The 23,433-nt window shown below is 47.8% G+C and overlaps 1 protein-coding gene across 1 annotated transcript in view; it reads right to left on the bottom strand.

Moving 5' to 3' along the window:
- The window catches only part of LOC121854004 (LIM/homeobox protein Lhx9-like), a 59,646-nt gene extending 41,489 nt beyond the window's left edge, over positions 1–18,157 (bottom strand). The window contains exons 1-2 of the mRNA XM_042348392.1: positions 17,913–18,157; positions 14,039–14,285 (exon numbers count right to left, since the gene is read on the bottom strand). Of these exons, the coding sequence (XP_042204326.1) occupies positions 14,039–14,285; positions 17,913–18,105 (440 nt within the window). The 5' untranslated portion in view covers positions 18,106–18,157. The remainder of the gene's footprint in view (positions 1–14,038; positions 14,286–17,912) is intronic.
- Positions 18,158–23,433: the final 5,276 nt, after the last annotated feature.

Genomic DNA, 23,433 nt, shown 5'->3' with positions numbered 1-23,433 from the left:
CAGCTCCTGGACTAAGTGACCAGGAATTCCTACTTTATCGAAATTTCTCATTGAGTTTGATAAGTTATGAAGACCAGACGAAGTGAGGGAGTGAGAGGCCAGATTAACCTCGTGTGAGAGGCCAGATTAACCTTCTGAGAGGCCATATTAACCTCGTGTGAGACCGGATTAACCTTCTGTGAGGCCGGATTAACCTTCTGTGAGGCCGGATTAACCTTGTGGATTATTATACATTTGTTTTAGGAGGTTAATGCCACAAGGGGTATGCAAGACAATATAACACAAGAAAAGAAGGATTTTGACAACCCTACCGACACAACAGGAGTCCCAGTGTTCATCGACCCCATTCATACAGATGCTCTCTCGATTGTGTCTGTATGTACACATATGAACGTAACCTGCAACATTACCTGTATATACCTGTGTAATAAACGTCACACTTATGTCCTACACTACTGATAATAGCCGGGTCACGTTACTGATAACAGCCGTGTAAAAGCTTCCCTTCCACAACAATACGTCCAAATTAATGTTGTTTTATCAATAAGCGTTCATTAGTTGACAAATACCTTTTTATTGAGTAGCAAACATCCTGTTATTGAGTGACAAATACCCCTTTTATTAAGTAACTATTGCTCCTTTTATTGAGTAACAAATTATCTTTTTTTATTGGCGGTAAAATCACGACAAATAACATGTTGTTTTGGTTCAATTGTAACTCTAATGACGACAGTCCTTTGTTGTGTTGGCTCAATACCCTCCCTCCCTCTCTCACCCCCCCCCTCCCCCCCTCCAGTGGACTAACAAGTGGAACTACAAATACTATATACTGTCCTTCACACAATAACGTCACCTCGCCATAACCACCAACAACACAACGCCCCCTCGCCAAAACCACCAACACAACGAACGCCATCTCGCCAAAATCATCGCCAAGATAATAATCCTCTCTCTAGACTCTCCAAATGTAAACATCTCGGGCCGCTAGAGACTGAATCTAGATCATCAGCTGAGAACGAGAGTCTGAATCCGGATCATCAGCTGAGAACGAGGGCGCGTATCAATACAGACTATATCCATCAAGCATAAAACCAAATCTCTCTCCATTTGCATATTATCATGATGATAGGTTGGGCGGCGACAATGGCGGGGTGGAAGGGGTAGCCGCGGGGTTAAGTGAGGCGGGCGGCTAAGTGAGGTGGCTAAATGTGTGTGTGTTGCAGGTAAGTGGTTGGCTGCATGAGGTCTAGGAATGCGTGATTAGTCGGGATAATCAAAAGATCAGGATCCATTAGCGAACGAGGTGGAGATTTTATGATGCCTTTAGTTTTTGTTGAGAAATGTAACTCTAGTTTTTATTTATTTTATTTATTTTTTTTTTTAATTCTTCAAAATGGCGGCTCTGTTATTATTTACATACTGGATTTAGTCGGATATTCTCTCTGTGTTTACATGGAATTTGCTATAATTATATACGTGTTTTATAGTGGTGCGGTGGATGAGTAGATATTAGAGTCATGTCCTGTCCCAAGTGTTCCCTGGTTCGATCGAGGGGCACTCCTAGTAAATGGGTGGTGAGAAGTCAAGGTGGTTGAGTGCAGTGCTGATCTAACTGCCTCCGTGTGTACCAAAGGCGACACCTGGCACTTGTATAGACAGTGACACATGACACTTGTATAGACAGTGATACATGACACTTGTATAGACAGGTGACACATGACACTTGTATAGACAGGTGACACATGACACATATCGTGCTTGTATGTTTTATATCATACACCTTCGATACAACATACAGTATACACCTGTTACACCTGTTAATGAAAGATGCACCTGTACACAAAACACACAAACACACACACATGCACACACACACACACACACACACACACACACACACACACACCTAACATATCATAACGTAACGCAACCTGACCTAACCTCCTAAACTAATCTAACCTGAACTTACCTGACTTAACCTAACCAATCCCAGGGCCTACCACCACCGCCACCAACAAACCACCACCACTACCACACACCACCACCACTACACCTACCACACACCATAACCACTACCACCACACCTACCACACACCACCACAACTAACACCCACCAAAACCAATTCTACCACATTACCACCACCACCACCGCAACTAACAACCACCAAAACCAATTCTACCACACCACCACCACCACCGCAACTAACAACCACCAAAACCAATTCTACCACATTACCACTACCACACACCACCACCACAACTACCAGACAGACACCACCATGCTAAATAGTTGTAGAGGGAATGCTTAGGCAATAAAGACTTGCTCAGGAACTTGATACTTGTTCTTGTAGCGCCTGAGGTATTGTACGTTAATTGTCTACCACTACTACTACCATCACCACTTGTACTATTACTACCACTACTACTACCACCACCACTACTTATATTACTACTGCTACTACTGCTGATGGTGTGGCGCAAGATGTTTCTACGCCAGACTCGCGGAGTTGATCTCCGAACAGAAGCAGCAGCCCAGAAGTTATGTTACAGCCTGGATGAGATGTCGACTGTCCTTCTCTCTCCTTCGGTCGGCTTTGCTCTGCCTCAGGGGAACGAGAGCTTCTGCCCCTACGCCGACAACTGCTGCAGATATTGACTATGAGGCTACAGTCACCGAATGCCGCATAGATCTGCGGCTCAACTAATCTAACACAGATAGGATAGCTTCTTATGTATTAGGATATTTAATATTAAGGTAAATAAATGGTGGCGAAGGTGTGGCTATTGGGGGAGGCTGGAGGCCATTATTTAAAAAAAAAAAGTTTAGTAGTTGTGATGGTGTTAGTGGTAGTAGTGGTGGTGGTGATGTGATGGTGCAATAATAGTGGTGGTGATATTGTGTCACTATCAAGACTAATAGTGTGTGTGAGGTGTACAGTGTAGTGAAGAGAGGAAGCCGTTGATGGTGATAGACTAGTGTGATAGTGACTAATGGACGGTGATTGGTGGTGTCTTGGTGATGCGCGTGGTGATAGTGACAGAGAAATAGTGATGGTGAGAATATCTATCTATACCTGTCTGTCTGTCTGTCCAGAACACGTATCAAACAAGACTCATATTTAAGCTACGTCACCTTACCCAAGATCTCAATAATGGCGTCAAAATATCACCGAGACTCATGAGGCTAAAATCTCTCTCTCTCTCTCTCTCTCTCTCTCTCTCTCTCTCTCTCTCTCTCTCTCTCTCTCTCTCTCTCTCTCTCTCTCTCTGTCGTGTTGTATCGTAAATGTTGGTGAAAACAGAGAGATTTGCATGAAGAAATTACCACAGTAATTTTTTTGTGGTGTCGAGTTGGTTTAATGTGCCCAACTTTTTACTGCGTGTGTGCGTGTGCGTGCGTGTGCGTGCGTATACTTGTGTCTGGGTATATCAATTTCTAGGTATACTCGTAGCCTCTGGGTTATACTTGTAGTGCCCTGGTATACTTCAATAGGTCATACAAAAATTCGTGTGTGGGGCATCTGAGGTGTGTGTGGTGTAGGGATACGCTGTAATATTGTATACTTATAAGAAATATACTGTATTGTGTATTACCCTGATGTATAATACAGTGTAAATACGGGAGATAGCGAGATACAAAGTGTAGCTTGAGTTTGGGTTAGGTTGGATTAGGTTAGGTTAGGTTAGGTTAGGTTTGGTTAGGTTAGGTTAGGTTAGGTTTGGTTTGGTTAGGTTAGGTTAGGTTAGGTTAGGTTAGGTTAGGTTGGGTTGGGTTGGGTTGGGTTGGGTTGGGTCTGGTTAGGTTAGGTTAGGTTAGGGTTGGGTTGGGTTGGGTTGGGTTGGGTTAGGTATAGTTAATCTTAAAGGTGAAATAATCCCGGCTGTCTAATCTTTCACATGTCCCATTAATATTCACACATCCAATGAATTCTTGCAAGCCTGGAATACACAATAAAATAATAATAATAAAAAATAAATAAACACACACACACGAGAGGCACAACGGACCATCCATAGTGAAGACCAATAAAATGTTTTATTGGCGCTAATAAAGAACGTTTATCGTGCTGCCATCTACCGCCCGCTAAAACAAACACTGAGGTAGGTAGGTTGGTGTGCAGGCAAGGCTGACGTCCACTCCTCCTTATACGTCTCAGGGCTTTGTCTCAGGGTACCTCACCTGTCCACGGGTTAATAAACATTCACACCTGCCTTCATAAACATTCACACCTGTCCTAAACACATGCATATACACCAGTTCTTCTTCCTACCCCTCCCTCCCCCCCACGGCTGGATAACATCAAGGTGGGCTGGATGAGTGGGGGGGCTGGATGAGTGGGGGGGGTTGGATGAGTGGGGTGTGGGGGTTGGATGTGTCGTATAATTATGGATGTTATATTTATAGTCGAAGTCAAAAATACAGGAATAGAACACACACACACAGGAGGGTTTGTTTCAATGGCTAGACTTTGTGTAAAAACTGGTTGTTCCTTCATTTTGTTGAGGAATAAAATTATATATTCCCTGTAGACTCTCCCCCCCCACCCCCTCCACCAGATGATGGATTTTTGCCCTAATTTTTGGAATCTTGAAAGTAACATGATAGATCTGGTTTACATTTCGTCGACGTGATATTATTTGTTTATTTTTGACATGATTCTTTTGTTTGTATTTCATTTCTGAGTGTTGCAGAGAGAGAGAGAGAGAGAGAGAGAGAGAGACTTAACGTTTCTCTTCGCCAGAACCTGTTTGCTGGCCGACCACAGCGCCCCGAAAAGTGATTAATCTGCCGCTGTTAAAAGATACACGTTGACCAGCATGCAGATGACCTCCCTCCTCTCTGTGGCGTGGTCCTCTTAACATTCTCTTCGTATAGATGTACACCTGTGCTCCTATAATTTGTAAGCTTCAGGTGCTCATTGATGCCCCGCAGAGAGAGAGAGGTCAGGTATTTAGAGTTCAAAAGGCCAATGGGAAGCTCCTTAACCAGGTGATCTTATAACGTGGTGTCTGTCTGTCTGTCTGTCTGTCTGTCTCTCATCTACACTAAAGTTAGGTAAGGTTGGGTTAATTTAGGTTAGGTTAGATTAGGTTAGGTTAGATTAGATTAGGTTAGGTTAGGTCAGGTTAGGTTAGGTCAGGTTAGGTTAGGTCGGTGATTAACACCTGGCCACCGTCGGAGGTATGGGTGGCTGAGGTAGTCTTGTGTGGGGGCTACCTGGCCTCTTGCTACCTGTGTAATCTTACATACCTGCCTATACCACTAATTAACTGCCTATGCCACTAATTAACTGCCTATAATACTAATTAACTGCCTATAATACTAATTAATTGCCTGTAGTAGTAATTAACTTCCTATAATACGAATTAACTGCCTATAATAATAATTAACTGCCTATAACACTAATTAACTGCCTATATTAGTAATTAACTAAACAACTCGGCCAGGCCAACATTCACACCTCGGCCTGGTCAACAAGCTCCACCTCGGCCAGGCCAACAGTCACACCTCGGCCAGGCCAACAGTCACACCTCGGCCAGGCCAACATTCACACCTCGACCAGGCCAACATTCACACCTCGGCCTGGCCAACATTCACACCTCGGCCAGGCCAACATTCACACCTCGGCCTGGTCAACAAGCTCCACCTCGGCCTGACCAAGAAGCTCCACCTCGGCCAGGCCAACTGTCACACCTCGGCCAGGCCAACACACACCTCGGCCTGGCCAACATTCACACCTCGGCCAGGCCACCACACCTCGGCCTGACCAACAAGCTCCACCTCGGCCAGGCCAACATTCACACCTCGGCCAGGCCAACATTCACACCTCGGCCAGGCCAACACCACACCGGCGCGCCAACATTCACACCTCGGCCTGGCCAACATTCACACCTCGGCCAGGCCAACATTCACACCTCGGCCTGGCCAACAAGCTCCACCTCGGCCAGGCCAACATTCACACCTCGGCCAGGCCAACATTCACACCTCGGCCAGGCCAACATTCACACCTCGGCCTGGCCAACATTCACACCTCGGCCAGGCCAACATTCACACCTCGGCCAGGCCAACATTCACACCTCGGCCAGGCCAACATTCACACCTCGGCCTGGCCAACATTCACACCTCGGCCTGGCCAACATTCACACCTCGGCCAGGCCAACATTCACACCTCGGCCAGGCCAACATTCACACCTCGGCCTGGCCAACATTCACACCTCGGCCAGGCCAACATTCACACCTCGGCCTGGCCAACATTCACACCTCGGCCAGGCCAACATTCACACCTCGGCCAGGCCAACATTCACACCTCGGCCTGGCCAACAAGCTCCACCTCGGCCGTGTCCAAGATGATCACTGTGACAAGGGCCATAAACAGGACAGGAGGACGCCTGCAGTACTCGGCCTCCCTCCACCCTCGACCCATAAACTGACCCTTGTAAACCTTGTGTATAAACCCCGAATTGGTGTACAGGACCCGCGGCGGCTTGCGTCCCTACTGCCTCCTGAAGGTGCCAATGTGACAAAAGCAGACCTGGAGACGACCCTTTGTTGGCTTACCTGTGCTGGGGGAGGTGCTGCTGGGGGAGGAGGTGCTGCTGGGGAGGTGCTGCTGGGGGAGGTGCTGCTGGGGGAGGTGCTGGGGGGAGGTGCTGGGGAGGTGCTGCTGGGGAGGAGGTGCTGGGGAGGAGGTGCTGGGGAGGTGCTGCTGGGGAAGGTGGTGGGGAGGAGGTGCTGGGGAAGGTGGTGCTGGGGGAGGTGCTGCTGGGGGAGGTGCTGCTGGGAGGAGGTGCTGCTGGGGAGGCTGGTTGGGGGAGGTGCTGCTGGGGGAGGTGCTGCTGGGGGAGGTGCTGCTGGGGAGGTGCTGGGGAAGGTGGTGGTGGGGAGGAGGTGCTGGGGAGGAGGTGTTGGGGAAGGTGCTGGGGAAAGGTGTGCTGGGGAGGAGGTGCTGCTGGGGAGGTGCTGGGGAGGAGGTGCTGGGGAGGAGGTGCTGGGGAGGTGCTGCTGGGGAAGGTGGTGCTGGGAAGGTGCTGCTGGGGGAGGTGCTGGGGAAAGAGGTACCGGGGGAAGAGGTACCGGGGGAGAAGTTACTACCTGTACCACTTTTTGTCCTTTTGTTTTTACCCACCAGTGTCAATACCAACACAAAGATGGCGGAGGTGTCGGAAGATTTACTGAAGGTGAGGGGCGAGGAGGAGGTGGTGGTGCCTCATGGGGTCACGACCTGTCAGGGGCGTGAGGGAGGACGAAGAGGTAGAGGAAGAGGAAGACGAAAAAGAATGGGAAGAAAAAAAAGAGAATAAAGAAAAGAAAGAGAATGAGAGAGTAAACAATTATTTTCTCACCTGTAAAATTTCCACCTGAATCTTGCTAATAAAGAATTCTTACCTTAACAAACCTTCTCGCCTCTACTAACATGAACACCATTCACTCCATCTCAATATAAATTCACCTCAACCTGTACTCAAACAACAACAACCTTTTATAACAATCAATTATCCTACAACAGGGATTATATAGAAATGAACGAAATAAACACACACACACACACACACACACACACACACACACACACACACACACACACACAAGCACATACACACACACACACACACACACACAACAGAGACATGTAAACAGGTTTTTTTTTTGCTCGAACCAAGGTGACAAACGCGACCGTCATATTGGAAACCATGTAGACCACCTGGAGAGGCGACAATTTGACCCCACCTCCTATTCATCTATATTTCACCCCCCACCCCCACCCCCCCAAAGACAACTAATATATACCTCCTTTATAAAATGTCTGTATTTATTTTCACTCTAAATTATAGTTTAAGATAATACTCAACAGTAGATGAAGGAAAATAGTATAAATTATTTGAGATATTGTTTGGGGTATTTTATGCTCGAGATGCCAAGTGTTGGAGGAATCTGGTTAATGTGTGTGTGTGTGTGTGTGTGTGTGTGTGTGTGTGTGAAAGAATCTTGGGACAACAATGGACTGGGAGTAGAGTCATCAGTCGGCTGTTGAGTTAAGGTGGGAGGTAGAGGTCGGTGGGAGGTTTAAGGTGGGTGGGAGGTAGTAGTGGTGGTGCGGGAGATAGGAGAGGGCGGCGGGAGGTAAGAGGTCGACAAGAGGTTTAGATAAGAGGCCACCACCCCAAGAATGTTGGAAGAGGGAAAATGTCCAGACAAGAAGCTAAACTCCTGCGGCCGTCACCAGAGAGAGAGTGATCAGATCTCTCTCTCTCTCTCTCTCTCTCTCTCTCTCTCTCTCTCTCTCTCTCTCTACAGCATCACACAGTTCAAATACTAAGTATTCATATTTTTTCCCGACTCGGAATTTCAAAACAATCTCGAGGTTCAGTATTATCGCTAATTACTTTTTTGTCATCATCAAAAGTTTGCTGGGTAATAATGTGTGGCATGTGTGTGTGTGTGTGTGTGTGTGTGTGTGTGAACAAGCCTTGAGGGGGGTGAAGAGGACACCTGCAACACAACACGCCGACGCACCACATAAAACAGGGGCGGTCCAATCCATCACCCCTGAGGAACACCTCCCTCTCTTTCTCCTCCCTACCACTCTCTCCACCAACCCTACCTCCCCCTCCACCACCCCATCACCCCCCTCCTCATCACTACCCAACCCCCCCCTCGACTACACCCGGGTGAAAATGTGTAAATGTCCACATGCACAACTTCTGGAAGCCTCAGTATGTCCGGAATGCTGGTCGGAGCTCACCAGGAGGTCGTGTGTCTCCATAACTGCCCGCCACGGACTTTACATTCTTGTAGCTAGTGCACTTTTACGATAAGTGAAGAGGCCGAGAGAGGAGGTGCAGAATATCTTCCACTTTTTCTGAGAGGGCAAGATCCTCCTCCAGGCGATGGTGGTTTGGGTGTCCTTCTGGTCACCCTCTTAACGTAGACGAGGTGTGTAGTTGGGTGTAGGGTGAGGTGTATGGGGGTGTGGGTGTGAGTGTGTGTGTAGGGTGGAGTGGTGTTTAACTGTGTACGAGTATATTTCATCCCTCTCATCTCCTCACTCCCCATCCCTCAACCACTCCCTCACCCCCTACTGCCATATTATCCGTCATCTTTACAACCTCTCAGTCCTCCTCTGCCTCTTAACACGTATTTAAAGTGTTATTTTTTAAACTGCGCCCTTTGTCTCGTGTCCATTGTGGGCCAAGTGAAGGTGTTGTGGCCCAGGTGGCATATAGAGGCGTCGTTGATGTCTTGTGAGAGGTTTATACTATAGCACCTTTATTATTAGACAAATGTTCCCTGACTTAACTTAACCTAACCTAACCTAACCTAACCTAACCTAATGTAAACCAAACATAACCCAACGCTAACCCAACCAAACCTGATGTAACCTGACTTAACCTAACCTAATGCAAACCAAACCAGACCAAACATAACCTAACGCTAACCCAACCAAACCTGATGTAACCTGATTTAACCTAACCTAATGCAAACCAAACCAAACCAAACATAACCTAACGCTAACCCAACCAAACCTGACGTAACCTGACTTAACCTAACCTAATGCAAACCAAACCAGACCAAACATAACCTAACGCTAACCCAACCAAACCTGACGTAACCTGACTTAATTTAACACCAACCTACCTAACCTATAAATTTCTTATTGAACTGTAACTAATTTCAAGTTCGACTGTAATTAACTGTATCTAATTTATTGTCTCATTGGGACTATTTAATTATATACAGTAGCTAACCGTATATTATTATTTATAGATTAATAATATTATATTTAATTTCTTATCAGACTGTATTTAATTTCGATTGAGCTGTATAAATAATCGCATTTAATTATTCTAACCTGTAATTACCTGTAGATGATTTTTAACTAACTAACTATCTAATTACTCCATACCCTAACTAACTATATTTAATCCATTTAACTGTTACAATTCAAACAACAATTAATTCTACCTAACTCATTATCGTACTGTATTGAATGGCACGATAAGATTGATAACCACATTTAATTATCTCTTAGAGGGTAATTAACTCCAGGTATATTTAATCTGTGGGTTTAATCACCAACACAGGGCACAGACAGAGCTAGTTAATAGGGGTGTTCTGTAGTTTAGAGAGAGTTAGGAATGTGCGTATGTCAGCCTCAAGCGCATTGGTCTGTCTCAGTGTTGGCGAGTGGGCTACGTCTATCTATCTATCTATCTATCTATCTATCTATCTGTGTCTATCTATCTATCTATCTGTCTGTCTGTCTGTTAGTGTCAGGTATCGAAAAAAAAAAATACTAAAACATTGAACGAAACTTTGTGATTTTTTGGAGGCCACTGAATGAAATGTAATGATCAGTGGCTCGTTTATTCACTCAGTCAGTGTACAGTCAGTTAATTGGTCACTCAGTAAATTAGTCTATCAGCCAGTCAGTTAGTCAGTCAGTCAGTTAGTTAGTTAGTCAGTTAGTTAGTTAGTCAGTTAGTTAGTTAGTTAGTCAGTTAGTTAGTTAGTCAGTTAGTTAGTTAGTTAGTCAGTTAGTCAGTCAGTCAGTCAGTGATACAGTCAGTTAATTAGTCACTCAGTAAATTAGTCTATAAGTCAGTCAGTCAGTCAGTCAGTCAGTCAGTCAGTCAGTCAGTGATACAGTCAGTTAATTAGTCACTCAGTCAGTAAATTAGTCTATCAGTCAGTCAGTCAGTCAATCTGTCAACCAGTTAGTTCAGCCAATCAGTCAATCAATCAATCAATTAGTTAGTCACTCAATTAGTGTATCAACTAATTAGTCACTCGGTCAATCAAGGTATCATCTCTGAGGGTTGGCGACTACGGCCCACTCACCCTAGGAGTTGTGTGTACTCTCTCTCTCTGGTCTTCCTAATTCTACCCATTATCCTACTAAGACCCTGTGTGTGTGTGTGTGTGTGTGTGTGTGTGTGTGTGTGTGTTAGTAATAATTTGGTGTTTATTGGGGGTATATAATTTTAGTTTTATTTTTGTTATTAATATTTCCTTGTTGTAAATTAACTAGATATTATAATTATCTATTATTGTTATCGGATGAGAATACGTTATCAGCTTGTACCGGATGTGAGCCAAGCGTCGTTCATCACCACATCAGCTGACGGATGTAAGCAAACAACACGTCTTCGAGAATACAAATACCATGAACCCTCTATTTAGCGGACTACGTGGAGAGAAAATTCCGTTATATCGAGGATGTGTTCGATGTGAAACCTTTATTTAACGGAACTTATAGATATGAAAGTCCGTACATCGAGTCCATTATATATGAAACCCTCCATCTATCCTTACTGTATATGGATAGAGGAGTCCATTTCACTTCTAACGGACCCTCGATACAATACCTGCATTACAACTTTAAAATTACAACATAAACATGATTTATAACCCAGGTACTTGTCATAACCCAGCCCAGCCCAACCCAACCCCAGTCCAGCCCAGGCCCAGCCAAGCCCAGCCCAGCCCAGCTCAACCCAGCCCAGCCCAGCCCAGCCCAACCCAACCCAACCCAGCTTCCAGCCCAACCCAACCCAACCCAACCCAACCCAACTCCAGCCCAGCCCAGCCCAGCCCAGCCCAGCTCCAGCCCAGCCCAACCCAGCCCAGCCCAGCCCAACCCAGCCCAGCCCAGCCCAGCCCAGCTAACCCAACCCAACCCAACCCAACCCAACTCCAGCCCAACCCAACCCAACCCAACCCAGCCCAGCCCAGCCCAGCCCAACCCAGCCCAGCCTTCCAGCCTAGCTTAACCCAACCTAACCCAGAAGCACCCAACCCAGCTCCAGCTTCCAGCTCCAGCTCCAGCCTCCAGCCCAGCCTCCAGCTCCAGCCCAGCCCAGCCCAGGCCCAGCCAGCCCAGCCCAGCCCAGCCCAACCCAGCCCAGCTCAGCCCAGCCCAGCCTCCAGCCAGCCTGAACACCCAACCCAGCCCAGCCCAGCCCAGCCCAACCCAGCCCAGCCCCCAAGCTAACCACCATCAAACTCGACTTTTATCATCATGTGTAATAAATAATGACCAAACAAAAGTCAACAGGACAAACATTCACTAAGCATCACTAAGACTCATCAAACTGTGTACTACAAAGACTCAAGAAGACTCACGCATGTAATAATTCTCACGCTACTTGACACCCTCTCGACCCTTTCACTGTTAGGGTAGGGTAGGGTAGGGTAGGGTAGGGTAGGAGGTGTGAGGAGAAGAGAGATGTTTTTGCCAGGGTCTTATGCTAGTGGCGGCGACATATACCCTGGCTATCGCATCACCGTCTTCATTAATCATATCTGGGGATGCTGCCACGTCTCTCACGATGCTCTTATAGTGAGGGCCTGTAAGTGTACCTCCCACCTTCCCTCCCTCCCTCCCACCTTCCCTCCCTCCCTCCCTCCCTCCGTCCGTCCCTCCGTTCCTCCCTCCCTGCCTCCATCCCTCCCTCCTTCCCTGGCTTCTCTTAAAATGGCGTGTGAGAGAGAGAGAGAGAGAGAGAGAGAGAGAGAGAGAGAGAGAGAGATGTACTTGAGATTCTGAGAGAAGGGTGAGATTGTACTTGTAGTAGTAGTAGTAGTAACAGTAGATGGTAGGTGTAGTTCTGTTGTTTAGATGTGGTGGTGATGGTAGGTAGGTAGGTAGGTGGAGGTTGTAGGTAGGTGGGAGACGGTAGGTTGGTAAGGCAGGTGGTAGGTGACGACAGGTATACTGTAGGTGAGGGAGGGGATGAAGGTGGGTGGTCTGTGAGTAATGGATGGTGCAGGTAAATCGAGAAACTTTGGCTGCAGGAACTTTGGGTTTTTGTTGTTAGTTCATTATATTGTCGGGTTGTCTCCTCCTTCAGTGTAAAAAAAAAAATAAAGAAGTTAATTGATGTTCAGGTACACAGGTGAGTTGATTTGGGCTGTAATTAAGCGTCTTTATCACTTTTAATAAAACATTGTTGTGTGTAAGTGAATAACGTACTAAACCGTGTGTGTGTGTGTGTGTGTGTGTGTGTGTGTGTGTGTGTGTGTGTGTGTGTGTGTTATACCTACTTATAAAATTACATAACATTATTCTAATTATGTTTTAAATGTAATGCGACCAATATTTTTTCTTCGACTCCAATAAATATTTTTTGGGGGAATATTTTCATTAATTATTTGTAAATGTAACAACAATAAAAATTTTCTCTTAAACGAATAAGATAAAAGGGGTTTTATTTTATTATTTATCAGTCTAATAAAAGTAATTCTCGTAAGTAAAAGAAAGAAATTTTTTATATATTTTGTAATAAAGGAATATTTACATAAGCGTTAAGGGCTTCGTTTACACCTTGGCGGCCGTCGTTCACATCTGCCGAGGATCACAACTTTACGACCCTCCCAGCTGGACGTCTCTGTTGTGACGTCATTACGTATGTCGCCTGAGTAAACGACCAGCGACGGACCAAGAGTCTACCAGATGACGTAATACAAGACGTAGATAGGTGGTAGATAATAAGGTAGAAAGATGCAATAGATGTATGGTTGAATATCACATCCAAATCGCTGTATCTTATCGGGTGAAAGTTTATGTTGATACGAAGACAAATTAGCGTACATATGAATGGTAAATACATCTACAGTCCGGTAGATGGGGCAAGGGAAAGGTGTGTATCTACCTGATGATATATAGAGAGAGTAGCAACAGGTAGAGGTAGATTTGTCAAAACACTATATAAGCAGGAGGTGGAGCTGGTGGTGGAGGAGGAGGTGGAGCTGGTGGTGGAGGAGGAGGTGGAGCTGGTGGTGGAGCTGGTGGTGGGGCTGGTGGTGGAGGAGGAGGTGGAGCTGGTGGTGGAGGTGGTGGTGGAGGAGGAGGTGGAGCTGGTGGTGGAGCTGGTGGTGGAGGAGGGGGTGGAGGAAGGGTGGAGCTGGTGGTGGAGGAAGAGGTGGAGCTGGTGGTGGAGGAGGAGGTGGAGCTGGTGGTGGAGGAGGTGGGGGACGTGGTGGAGGAGGAGGGAGACTCAGCGTTAGAGACATCACCACCACCACCAGACGACTCACCTGTGGTAGTCGTCGCGGCAGAAGATGTGTCCGTCTCTGGCGAAGCAGGTAACAGCGTCGTCGAGGGGGGTGTGACAGGCGACGCACCTCAGACACCCCGCGTGCCACTTGAGCTCCACCGCCCGGAGATAGAACCTGTCGATGATGCGTCCGGAACACCCGGCGCAGAAGGAGACCTCACTAGTCTCCCCTCCAGATACGTTGGACACCCCGCCGGAGGACAAACCCGTCGCAGGGGAACCGATACCTGTGGGGAAGGAGACACCGACATCGATTAACAACCTGTAGAAGACACAGCACAGGTAAAGACATTAATTAAATACCTGCAGAAGACAATGGTTTCACTTCATTAGTAACTCACCTGTCTCGCCAGATCGTAACACAGGTAACCAACAAAGCTTTTAAAATCCCGCCAAAATGTTCTTAACGGCGAAATTTTTCGAGTGTTTTTACCCCACAGCTTAGTGTGTATTTTTCTCCCTGCGGCTAATGGATGTCCTTGTCAAGTGAGGGATGTGTGTGTGTGTGTGTGTGTGTGTGTGTGTGTGTGTGTGTGTGTGTGTGTGTGTGTGTGTGTGTGTGTGTGTGTGTGGTGTGTGTGTGTGTGTGTGTGTGTGTGTGTTGGTTTTGTCTGGTGTAACGATATCTCTCTCTCTCTCTCTCTCTCTCTCTCTCTCTCTCTCTCTCTCTCTCTCTCTCTCTCAGACCCGCCACACACACACACACACACACACACACACACACACACACACACACACACACTATAATGGTATTAATCAGTAAAACTCTTTAAAATTCCTGACAGGAATTGTGTGTGTTCGGTTCTCGACACCCCAGGCTATCAACAGGTCAGGTCAGGTCGAGAACCTTAAAGAACTGGCTCACGTCTCCCTCGACAAATTACCCCCCTCCCCCCTCCCTCTACCCCCCCTCCTCTACCCCCCCCTCCCAATGTTGTGTGACTGTGAGATGGGAGATTTATTTCTACCCTCGAGTCGTTCATCTCTTACAAAAATGGAGAGATGAGAGTAGAGAAGATAAGAAGAAGGTTTTGAGAGATGAGAGTAGAGAGATAAAGAAGGTTTGAGAGATGAGTAGAGATAAGAAGGTTTTGAAGATGAGAGTAGAGAGATAAGAAGGTTTTTGAGAGATGAGAGTAGAGATAAGAAGGTTTTGAGAGATGAGAGTAGAGAGATAAAAAGGTTTTGAGAGATGAGAGTAGAGAGATAAGAAGGTTTTGAGAGATGAGAGTAGAGAGATAAGAAGGTTTTGAGAGATGAGAGTAGAGATAAGAAGGTTTTGAGAGATGAGAGTAGAGAGATAAAAAGGTTTTGAGAGATAAGAAGAAAAAGAAAAAGATTATAGAGATATTAAGAAGAGACGATTCCAGAGATTAAAAAAAATAGTTCATGAGAGATAATAAAAAAAAAGTTCTTAAAAATATATTAAAAAAAGACGAATTCACCCGTAAAAAAAAATCTTCCCCCAAAATTCCCCGAGAGACCTGATAGAGAGAGATAGAGAGAGACCATAAGAGATTGACTACTGGATCACAATGGATGGACTTCAACACAAAACTCGCACACAAAAACCGTCCAAAAAGCGACATTGTAGTTTTAAAAGCGAGGATCAGGAGCCAGGTAATTGCATGAAGGCCAGGTGCATAAAATTGGTTTATGGGGAATATTGTAGCCGGCACGGGAGCCACTGGTTTTATGAATCCTGAATACTAACTAGCCCTCACTAGCCCTTACTAGCTTGTCTTTGTTAGCCCTTAGCAACTCTCACTAGCCTTTACCAGCCCTTACCAGCCCTTACTAGCCTTTACCAACCCTCACTAGTCTTTCTTTAGTAGTCCTTAAGAGCTCTTACTAGTCTGCCTTTCTTTAGTAGCCCTTAACAGCCCTCACTAGCCCTTACCGACCCTTACGCCAGCCCTCAACAGCCACAGAAGACACCATGTTTATGAATCGTGCACACCAATTCGAACATTTTGATGGCCGCTTAGGACCTGCCCCCACCAGCCCTTAATAGCTTTCACTCGCCTTTAATAGTCCTTACTAGCTCTTACCAGCCCTCCCTCCCTCCCGCCACCGCCTTCCCTCACCAGCCCTCCATCCAGCCCTCACCCTCCACCGTCCCTCACCAGCCCTCACTCTCCACCATCCACCACCACCATTCTCCCTCACCTGCCCTCATCAGCTCTCCCTTCAGCCCTCACCTTCCATCATCCACCATCAGCCCCCTCCTCACCAGCCCTTTCTCCCAGAGCTTGGACGAGATGGTCATTAGGCGCTGCCCTGAGGCCTCCTGTGTGATGCTGCTGCTACTACTACTGATGGCGGAGGAGGGGGAGGAGGAGGGGGGGTGAGGAGGTGGGAGGAGGAGGAGGGAGGAGGAGGAGGGAGGGGGAGGAGGAGTGAAGCTGGATGAGAGAGGAACTAGAGTATAGAGAGTAGGTGAGAGGATGGAAAGGAGAGAGAAGATCAACTGCTCTCTCTCTCTCTCTCTCTGTGTGTGTGTGTGTGTGTGCTTTATATAAACGTAAACTTAGGTATATGTTAATAAGAAAGATGCCAAGTTAACCCCAGTCGGCCATGCAATACCCGCCCCAAGTCCAGGAAGACGTGGGCGTGGCCAGGGTAATCCAGGGGGAGGTGGGCGTGTCCAGGGTGGTCCGGGAGGGGCGTGGCCTGAATGGTAATATAATGGTCCAGGAAATGACATGGTCAGGATGGTGTATGGGTAGGTGGGCGTGGTCTGAATGTTAATATGAAGGTGCGGGAGGAGGTGGGCGTGTCCAGGGTGTCAACACAGGACCTCACGGCAGGATACTTCACTTTCGGCGCCGACCTCCTACGTGTGTTAAGTATCTATCCTATAACACCACCACCACGGCCATCATCACCACGGCCATCATCACCACTACCACGGCCATCATCACCACTACCACTACCACAACCACTACCACCACCACAACCACCACCACTACTACCATCACCACGGCCACCACCACTACTACCATCACCACCACCACTATTACGACCACTACCACCATAATTAAACCAATCTTACACTAGGAGAAGCGAGAACCATTACATTCTCTATAGCCCCATACACTTGCAACACTCGCTCGAGGAATATATAGTTTTACCCGATCCCCCGAGAATTAGAATCGAACATCTTACTGGGGCGGTAATTAGATTTGGTTAGGTTAGAATGGGTTCAGATTTGAGTTAAGTTAGTCTAGGTTAGGTTAGGTTACGTTACGTTACGTTAGGTTAGGTTAGGTTAGGTTAGGTTAGGTTAGAGAGAGTAATAATTAATCGGGATGGATATGTTGGGGGTGTCTAATGTTCAGGTGATGGGCTTCAACCGGTGACGTCACACTTTATAAGGTTCAACACGACCATGGACACCTGAGGGCCGCCGCTCACCTGACCACAGTGACGTAATAATGCCTACGGTCTGCCACGGTGACGTAATAATGCCTACGGTCTGCCACGGTGACGTAATAATGCCTACGGTCTGCCACGGTGACGTAATAATGCCTACGGTCTGCCACAGTGACGTAATAATGCCTACGGTCTGCCACAGTGACGTAATAATGCCTACGGTCTGCCACGGTGACGTAATAATGCCTACGATCTGACACAGTGACGTAATAATGCCTACGGTCTGCCACAGTGACGTAATAATGCCTACGGTCTGCCAGTGACGTAATAATGCCTACGGTCTGCCACAGTGACGTAATAATGCCTACGGTCTGCCACAGTGACGTAATAATGCCTACGGTCTGCCACGGTGTGATTTTTACAGAGAGAGAGAGAGAGAGAGAGAGAGAGAGAGAGAGAGAGAGAGAGAGAGAACTCACCAGTAGACCCCGCGTCTGACCCCGGGGACACGTAATTGTTGACACGGTCGCTACACGGACTGACGAAGGAAGCAGGTCCTCCTGATGAAGCTGACGAGTTAGATGACGAGGACGATGATGATGGTGTCAAAGGTGCTTGTTCATGGGCGCCGGCGTGTTCATGGGCGTGGGCGTGGTCGTGGAGCTGAGGCATTGTGGGTGAGGGGTCACAGCCGGGCTCATAGGCTCCCTCGGAGGACCCGTACTGCTGTAACAACAACAACAAGGTTAGGGGGGGGCGGGCCAGCGGCAAGTTTATTACATCATAATAGTTTGTCATAATAAAACTGTGTGTGTGTGTGTATGTGTGTGTGTGTGTGTGTGTGTGTGTTAGTCTGGCGGAGCATCAGTACTAACACTACCAGGAGCCACCACTACTACCACTACCTGCATCACTATTACCACCGCTACCACTACCTTACTACCACCACCTCCACCACTACCACCACCATCACACACCAGGACTCCGCCAAGAGAGAGAGAGATAGAAGGAGAGCCTCGTGTACCGCCGACCGAGGAAGGATATGCAAATGTCGGGCAGGAGCGCAGGAACATGTGTCCGCAACGAGAAGGTATGACGGGCCTGCATGTCCACAAGATGTTATCCTCACCACAACACATGTGTGCTAAGTGCCGCCTGTCGCACCCTGGGCCCTCTCCTGACGTAGGCCACGACGGAGGAGGAAGAATCAGACACGGGGGGAACGACAATAAGAACGACGCCACATACAGAAGTTTTGTCAACATATCTACACGTTGTTGTGCATTCCCGACTCTGTATGACGGCCGATAACACTGTCGGTGGTCAGGGAGGTGGTGGAGAGGGGGTAGGTGGGGTGGGGATAGGTGGGGTGGGGAGGGGGTATAGGTGGGGTGGGGTATGGGTGGGGTAGGGGTATAGGTGGGGTGGGGAGGGGGTATAGGTGGGGTGGAGAGGGTTAGGTGGGGTGGGGAGGCTAAAGCTGGGGTTGAGAAGACGATGGGGAGTCGGAGGGTTGGGGGAGTGAGAAGATGATGATGAAGAAAGCAAATAACAACAAAAAGACGAAGAAAAACAACAAGACGAAGAAGACGAAGACGAAAAAGGCAGGGAGGCAGGCAGGCGGGAACAGCTCAAGGTATACCACAGCATAAAGATGATGCTACAACAGATTGGCTCCTCCTAACTCACACCCAAACAGACGTGAGATCACACAGAGCAATCATGACCACTCTCCCTTACGGTATAACACAAATACCCTGATATACCCACACACTCAAGCTATATAGTATCCCTGTTTTAACCTGATGAGTATAGCTGAAATATACCTCTTTTATGCTTATGAGTATTGCTGGAATATACTTCTTTTAATCATGGAAATATAGCTATAATATACGTTTTTTTTTTTATTATACGGTTATACATTTGTTTTAATATATATATAACTGCCTTATAATATATAATGGTTAGGTTAGGTTAGGTTAATCTTAAAGTGAAATGAGGAGGGGTGCCTAATTTTCGTCTAATCTTCAGGTAAAATAAACTGGGATGACTAATCTACAGGTGAAATAAACTGGGGTGTCTATTCTTCACGTGAAATAAACCGGGGTGTATAATAAGCAGACTAACAGGCAGCAAGACAGGAGGCAACAGCTGCAGGCAACATCTTCGTTATTTATATTGTCAGGCAAGTTGTTTCACGTCAAGTATACAGCTCCACTCCACAGCTGTATACAACCTAACCAGGGCCAACCACTGTGTCCAGGAGGGCTCAGTAGTGATACATAATGCGACCACAGCACGACCATCACAGAACGACACACACAACACGACCATCACAGCACGACCATCACAACACGGCGCCCACAGAACGACTACACTCACTACAACATACGCTACCTACAGCACGACACACCCACAGCACGACCATCACAGAACGACACCCACAACACGACCACCACAGCACGACACCCCTAACACGACCACCACAGCACGACCGTCACAAGAACACCATCACCCAGACGACACACACAAACACGACCATCACAGCACGACCATCACAACACGGCGCCCACAGAACGACTACACTCACTACAACATACGCTACCTACAGCACGACACACCCACAGCACGACCATCACAGAACGACACCCACAACACGACCACCACAGCACGACACACACACACACACACCCACAGTACGACATCCACAGCACGACCTGAGACCTTACACCACCATCTCCACAGAACATCATCATTATAACAGGGTGATTCACTCCTTGGTCGTCCCGGAGTGCTGCTAATATAAGTGTTATTTATGAACCGATTTTTTGAGGACCACCAACACCCACACCCCCCCCAGAGGAACCCCACAGCACCCCAGAGGATCTCCCAACACCCCAAAGTACCCCGGAGGACCCCCAACATTCCAGTGAACCCCATAACAACTCAGAAGACCCCAGAAGAACCCATAAGTACCTCTAGTTTCCCCAAAGGACCCCTAGAAAACCCACCAACACCCCTAGAAAACCCTGGCTCACCCTAGAGCCACCCAACACCCCCAAGAGAACCCACCAGCTCCTCAGAGAATGCACCAACACCCCCAGAAGGGAGCCACAACACACCCAGAGGAACCCACCAACACCCCTAGAGAACCCACCAATACCCCCTAGAGAACCCACCCAGCACCCCCAGGAGACCCACCAGCACCCCTAGAGAACCCACCAACACCCCTAGAGAACCCACCAACACCCCCTAGAGAACCCACCAACACCCCTAGAGAACCCACCAACACCCCTAGAGAACCCACCAACACCCCTAAAGGACCCCAGAGGACCCGCACTAAGTGGCTGGGCAAAAGATTAATGTAGGCGGGGTAAAAAAACCAGAGGTGCAGGACGTGCTGTTATTCTTCAGCTTGTTTACCGCTCGCTAGTTTGTTTATGTTCCGTCCGGGGGCGCTGACTGACGCTGTCCCGCTGGTGGTGGTGGTGGTGGTAGTGCTGCTGCTGCTACTGCTTCTGCTACTGCTACTTCTAGGACGGATTTGTCTGCTGCTCCTATTACTGATATATGACTGCTGTTGCTGTTCCTACTGCTACTTTTGTGACTGGTTTTACTATTGTTGGTGTTACTACTGTTGCCGCTAATTCGATGACTGCTGTTCCTGCTGCTACTGCTGATGTTTTATTTTTTTGTGACAGCAGTGTGTATGTATGCCTGCTGTATACCTGCTTTGTCTATCTATCTATCTATCTATCTATCTATATCGTGGCGTCTAGAGTCTCAATATGATTTCGATGCCATATTGGATGTTTTTGTCGAAGTCAGGGGTCTCTCTCTCTCTCTTTCCCACGCTACACCTCTTGCATATCATCACCTCACCATCACCACCTCACCATCATTGCCTCACCATCATTGCCTCACCATCACCACCTCACCATCATTGCCTCACCATTATTGCCTCACCATCACCACCTCACCATCACCACCTCACCATCACCACCTCACCATCACCACCTCACCATTATTGCCTCACCATCACTACCTCACCATCATTGCCTCACCATTATTACCTCACCATCATTGCTTCACCATCACTGCTTAGTCTTCATCTCACCATCACCATTTTCATGAGCTCACTATCAATGTGTGTATAACCACTATATATCTAACCACAATTCCGTCCTTTTCACCATCCACACCTACCATCATTATCACTATACGTCTTACTAGTCACTATATCAACACGATTCAATGTAAACACCCCTCCTTCACTATCTCTCTTCACCATAACATCACCATCACTCTCTTAACATGGTGAAGGATTAATCACCATTTTCGGCTTCACTATCACTCGTCACCATCGTCAGATACCATGATTCACCTGAACTAGTCTTATTACCTGAGTGATTTTAATTAGTTTATACCTTTCACCTGTTGCAGAGATACCTGTGATTAGTCTCTCTCTCTCTCTCTCTCTCTCTCTCTCTCTCTCTCTCTCTCTCTCTCTCTCTCTCTCTCTCTCTCTCCTCTCTCTCTCTCTCTCTCTCTCTCTCTCTCTCTCTCTCAAGCTCCTCTCCACGTACCCACACACTTCCTCGCCCCCACACACTCGCTCGCCCACACACTCACTCGTTTTTACACATTCGCTCGCCCACACACACACTCGCCTACACATACACTCGCCCACGCAGTAATATCGCGCCTAGCATCCCTCTTCTCACACCACCTTCACGCCCTCGCCCCCCTCCCGACGCCCATGTCACCGCCCATCCGCCCATTGTCACCAGCACTCCGTCCTTTTGATTCATCTCTAGACGCAGCTTCCTTGAGGTTAAATCCGAGTCCATCCAGATATACCCACCACCTCTCTCTCTCTCTCTCTCTCTCTCTCTCTCTCTCTCTCTCTCTCTCTCTCTCTCTCTCTCTCTCTCTCTCTCCTCTCTCTCTCTCTCTCTCTCTCTCTCTCTCTCTCTCTTTCTCTTTGCTACTTCACCATGCAACATCACCTTTCACTCCTCCTTCTTTCATCTCCCCTCCTCCTCCTCCTCCTCCTTGACCCTAGCTCTCAAACACACACCACCATGTTTTTTTTTTTTGGGGGGTGAGTGAAGGGGGGTGAGGTTGATAGTGGGAACTCGATTTATCTTTGGTGAGGAAGAATAGAGTGAAATATGCATAAGGGTGGTGCAAGACCAAGACAGTCACCCTTCATCATAAGCTCGTGACGGAGGGCAGGGGGAGGAGTGGGGGAGGAAGAGGGCTCAGACACCCTCTCTCCCTTCCTCCCCCAGACACCCCTTCTCCTGATACTGATATCCCCATCTCTCCCCAGATATAACCCCCTCCTTCTCCCCAGACACATCCCTCTCCCTCCCCAGATACACCCTCTCCCCAGACACACCCTCTCTCTCCCCAGACACCCTCTCCCCCCCAGACACCCCCTCTCCCTCCCCAGACACCCCTCTCCCTCCCAGGACACACCCCTCTCCTCCCCCAAACACACCCTCTCCCTCCCCAGACACACCCCTCTCCCTCCCCCAGACTTCCCCCTCTCCCTCCCCCCAACCACACCTCCCCCAGACACACCCCTCTCCCTCCCCCAGACACCCCTCCCCTTAGACAGCAGGAGTTCCACCAATAAACCAAACTGTCGTCACCATCGTATATAAAACAATATGAAGGAGAGAAGCAGCTCCCAGTGTAATCAATTAAGTTTGTTGCTGCGTCATAAAACAAGAAGAGACACGGGGGGATTATTTATGGAAGCTCCTCTCTGGTTATCCCGTCCAAGGTCCTGAAGTGAGTAATTTCCATGCAAGGGGCGTACCTGTGGGCCGTGTGCTGGGCTTAACCATGGCCTCACCACTTTCGTCTGGCCATGCTTCATGTGTGTGTGAGAGAGAGAGAGAGAGAGAGAGAGAGAGAGAGAGAGAGTATCAGCCCTAAGCGTGACCATATCCACACATACCCACACGAGATCCGCCTCAACCCTTAACT

Source organism: Homarus americanus, unplaced genomic scaffold, assembly GCF_018991925.1.
Source record: "Homarus americanus isolate GMGI-L3 unplaced genomic scaffold, GMGI_Hamer_2.0 scaffold41887, whole genome shotgun sequence".
Lineage (NCBI taxonomy): Eukaryota > Metazoa > Arthropoda > Malacostraca > Decapoda > Nephropidae > Homarus > Homarus americanus.
The sequence above is the reverse complement of the archived record's forward strand: the minus strand, read 5'-3'. Positions and strand labels throughout refer to the sequence as shown.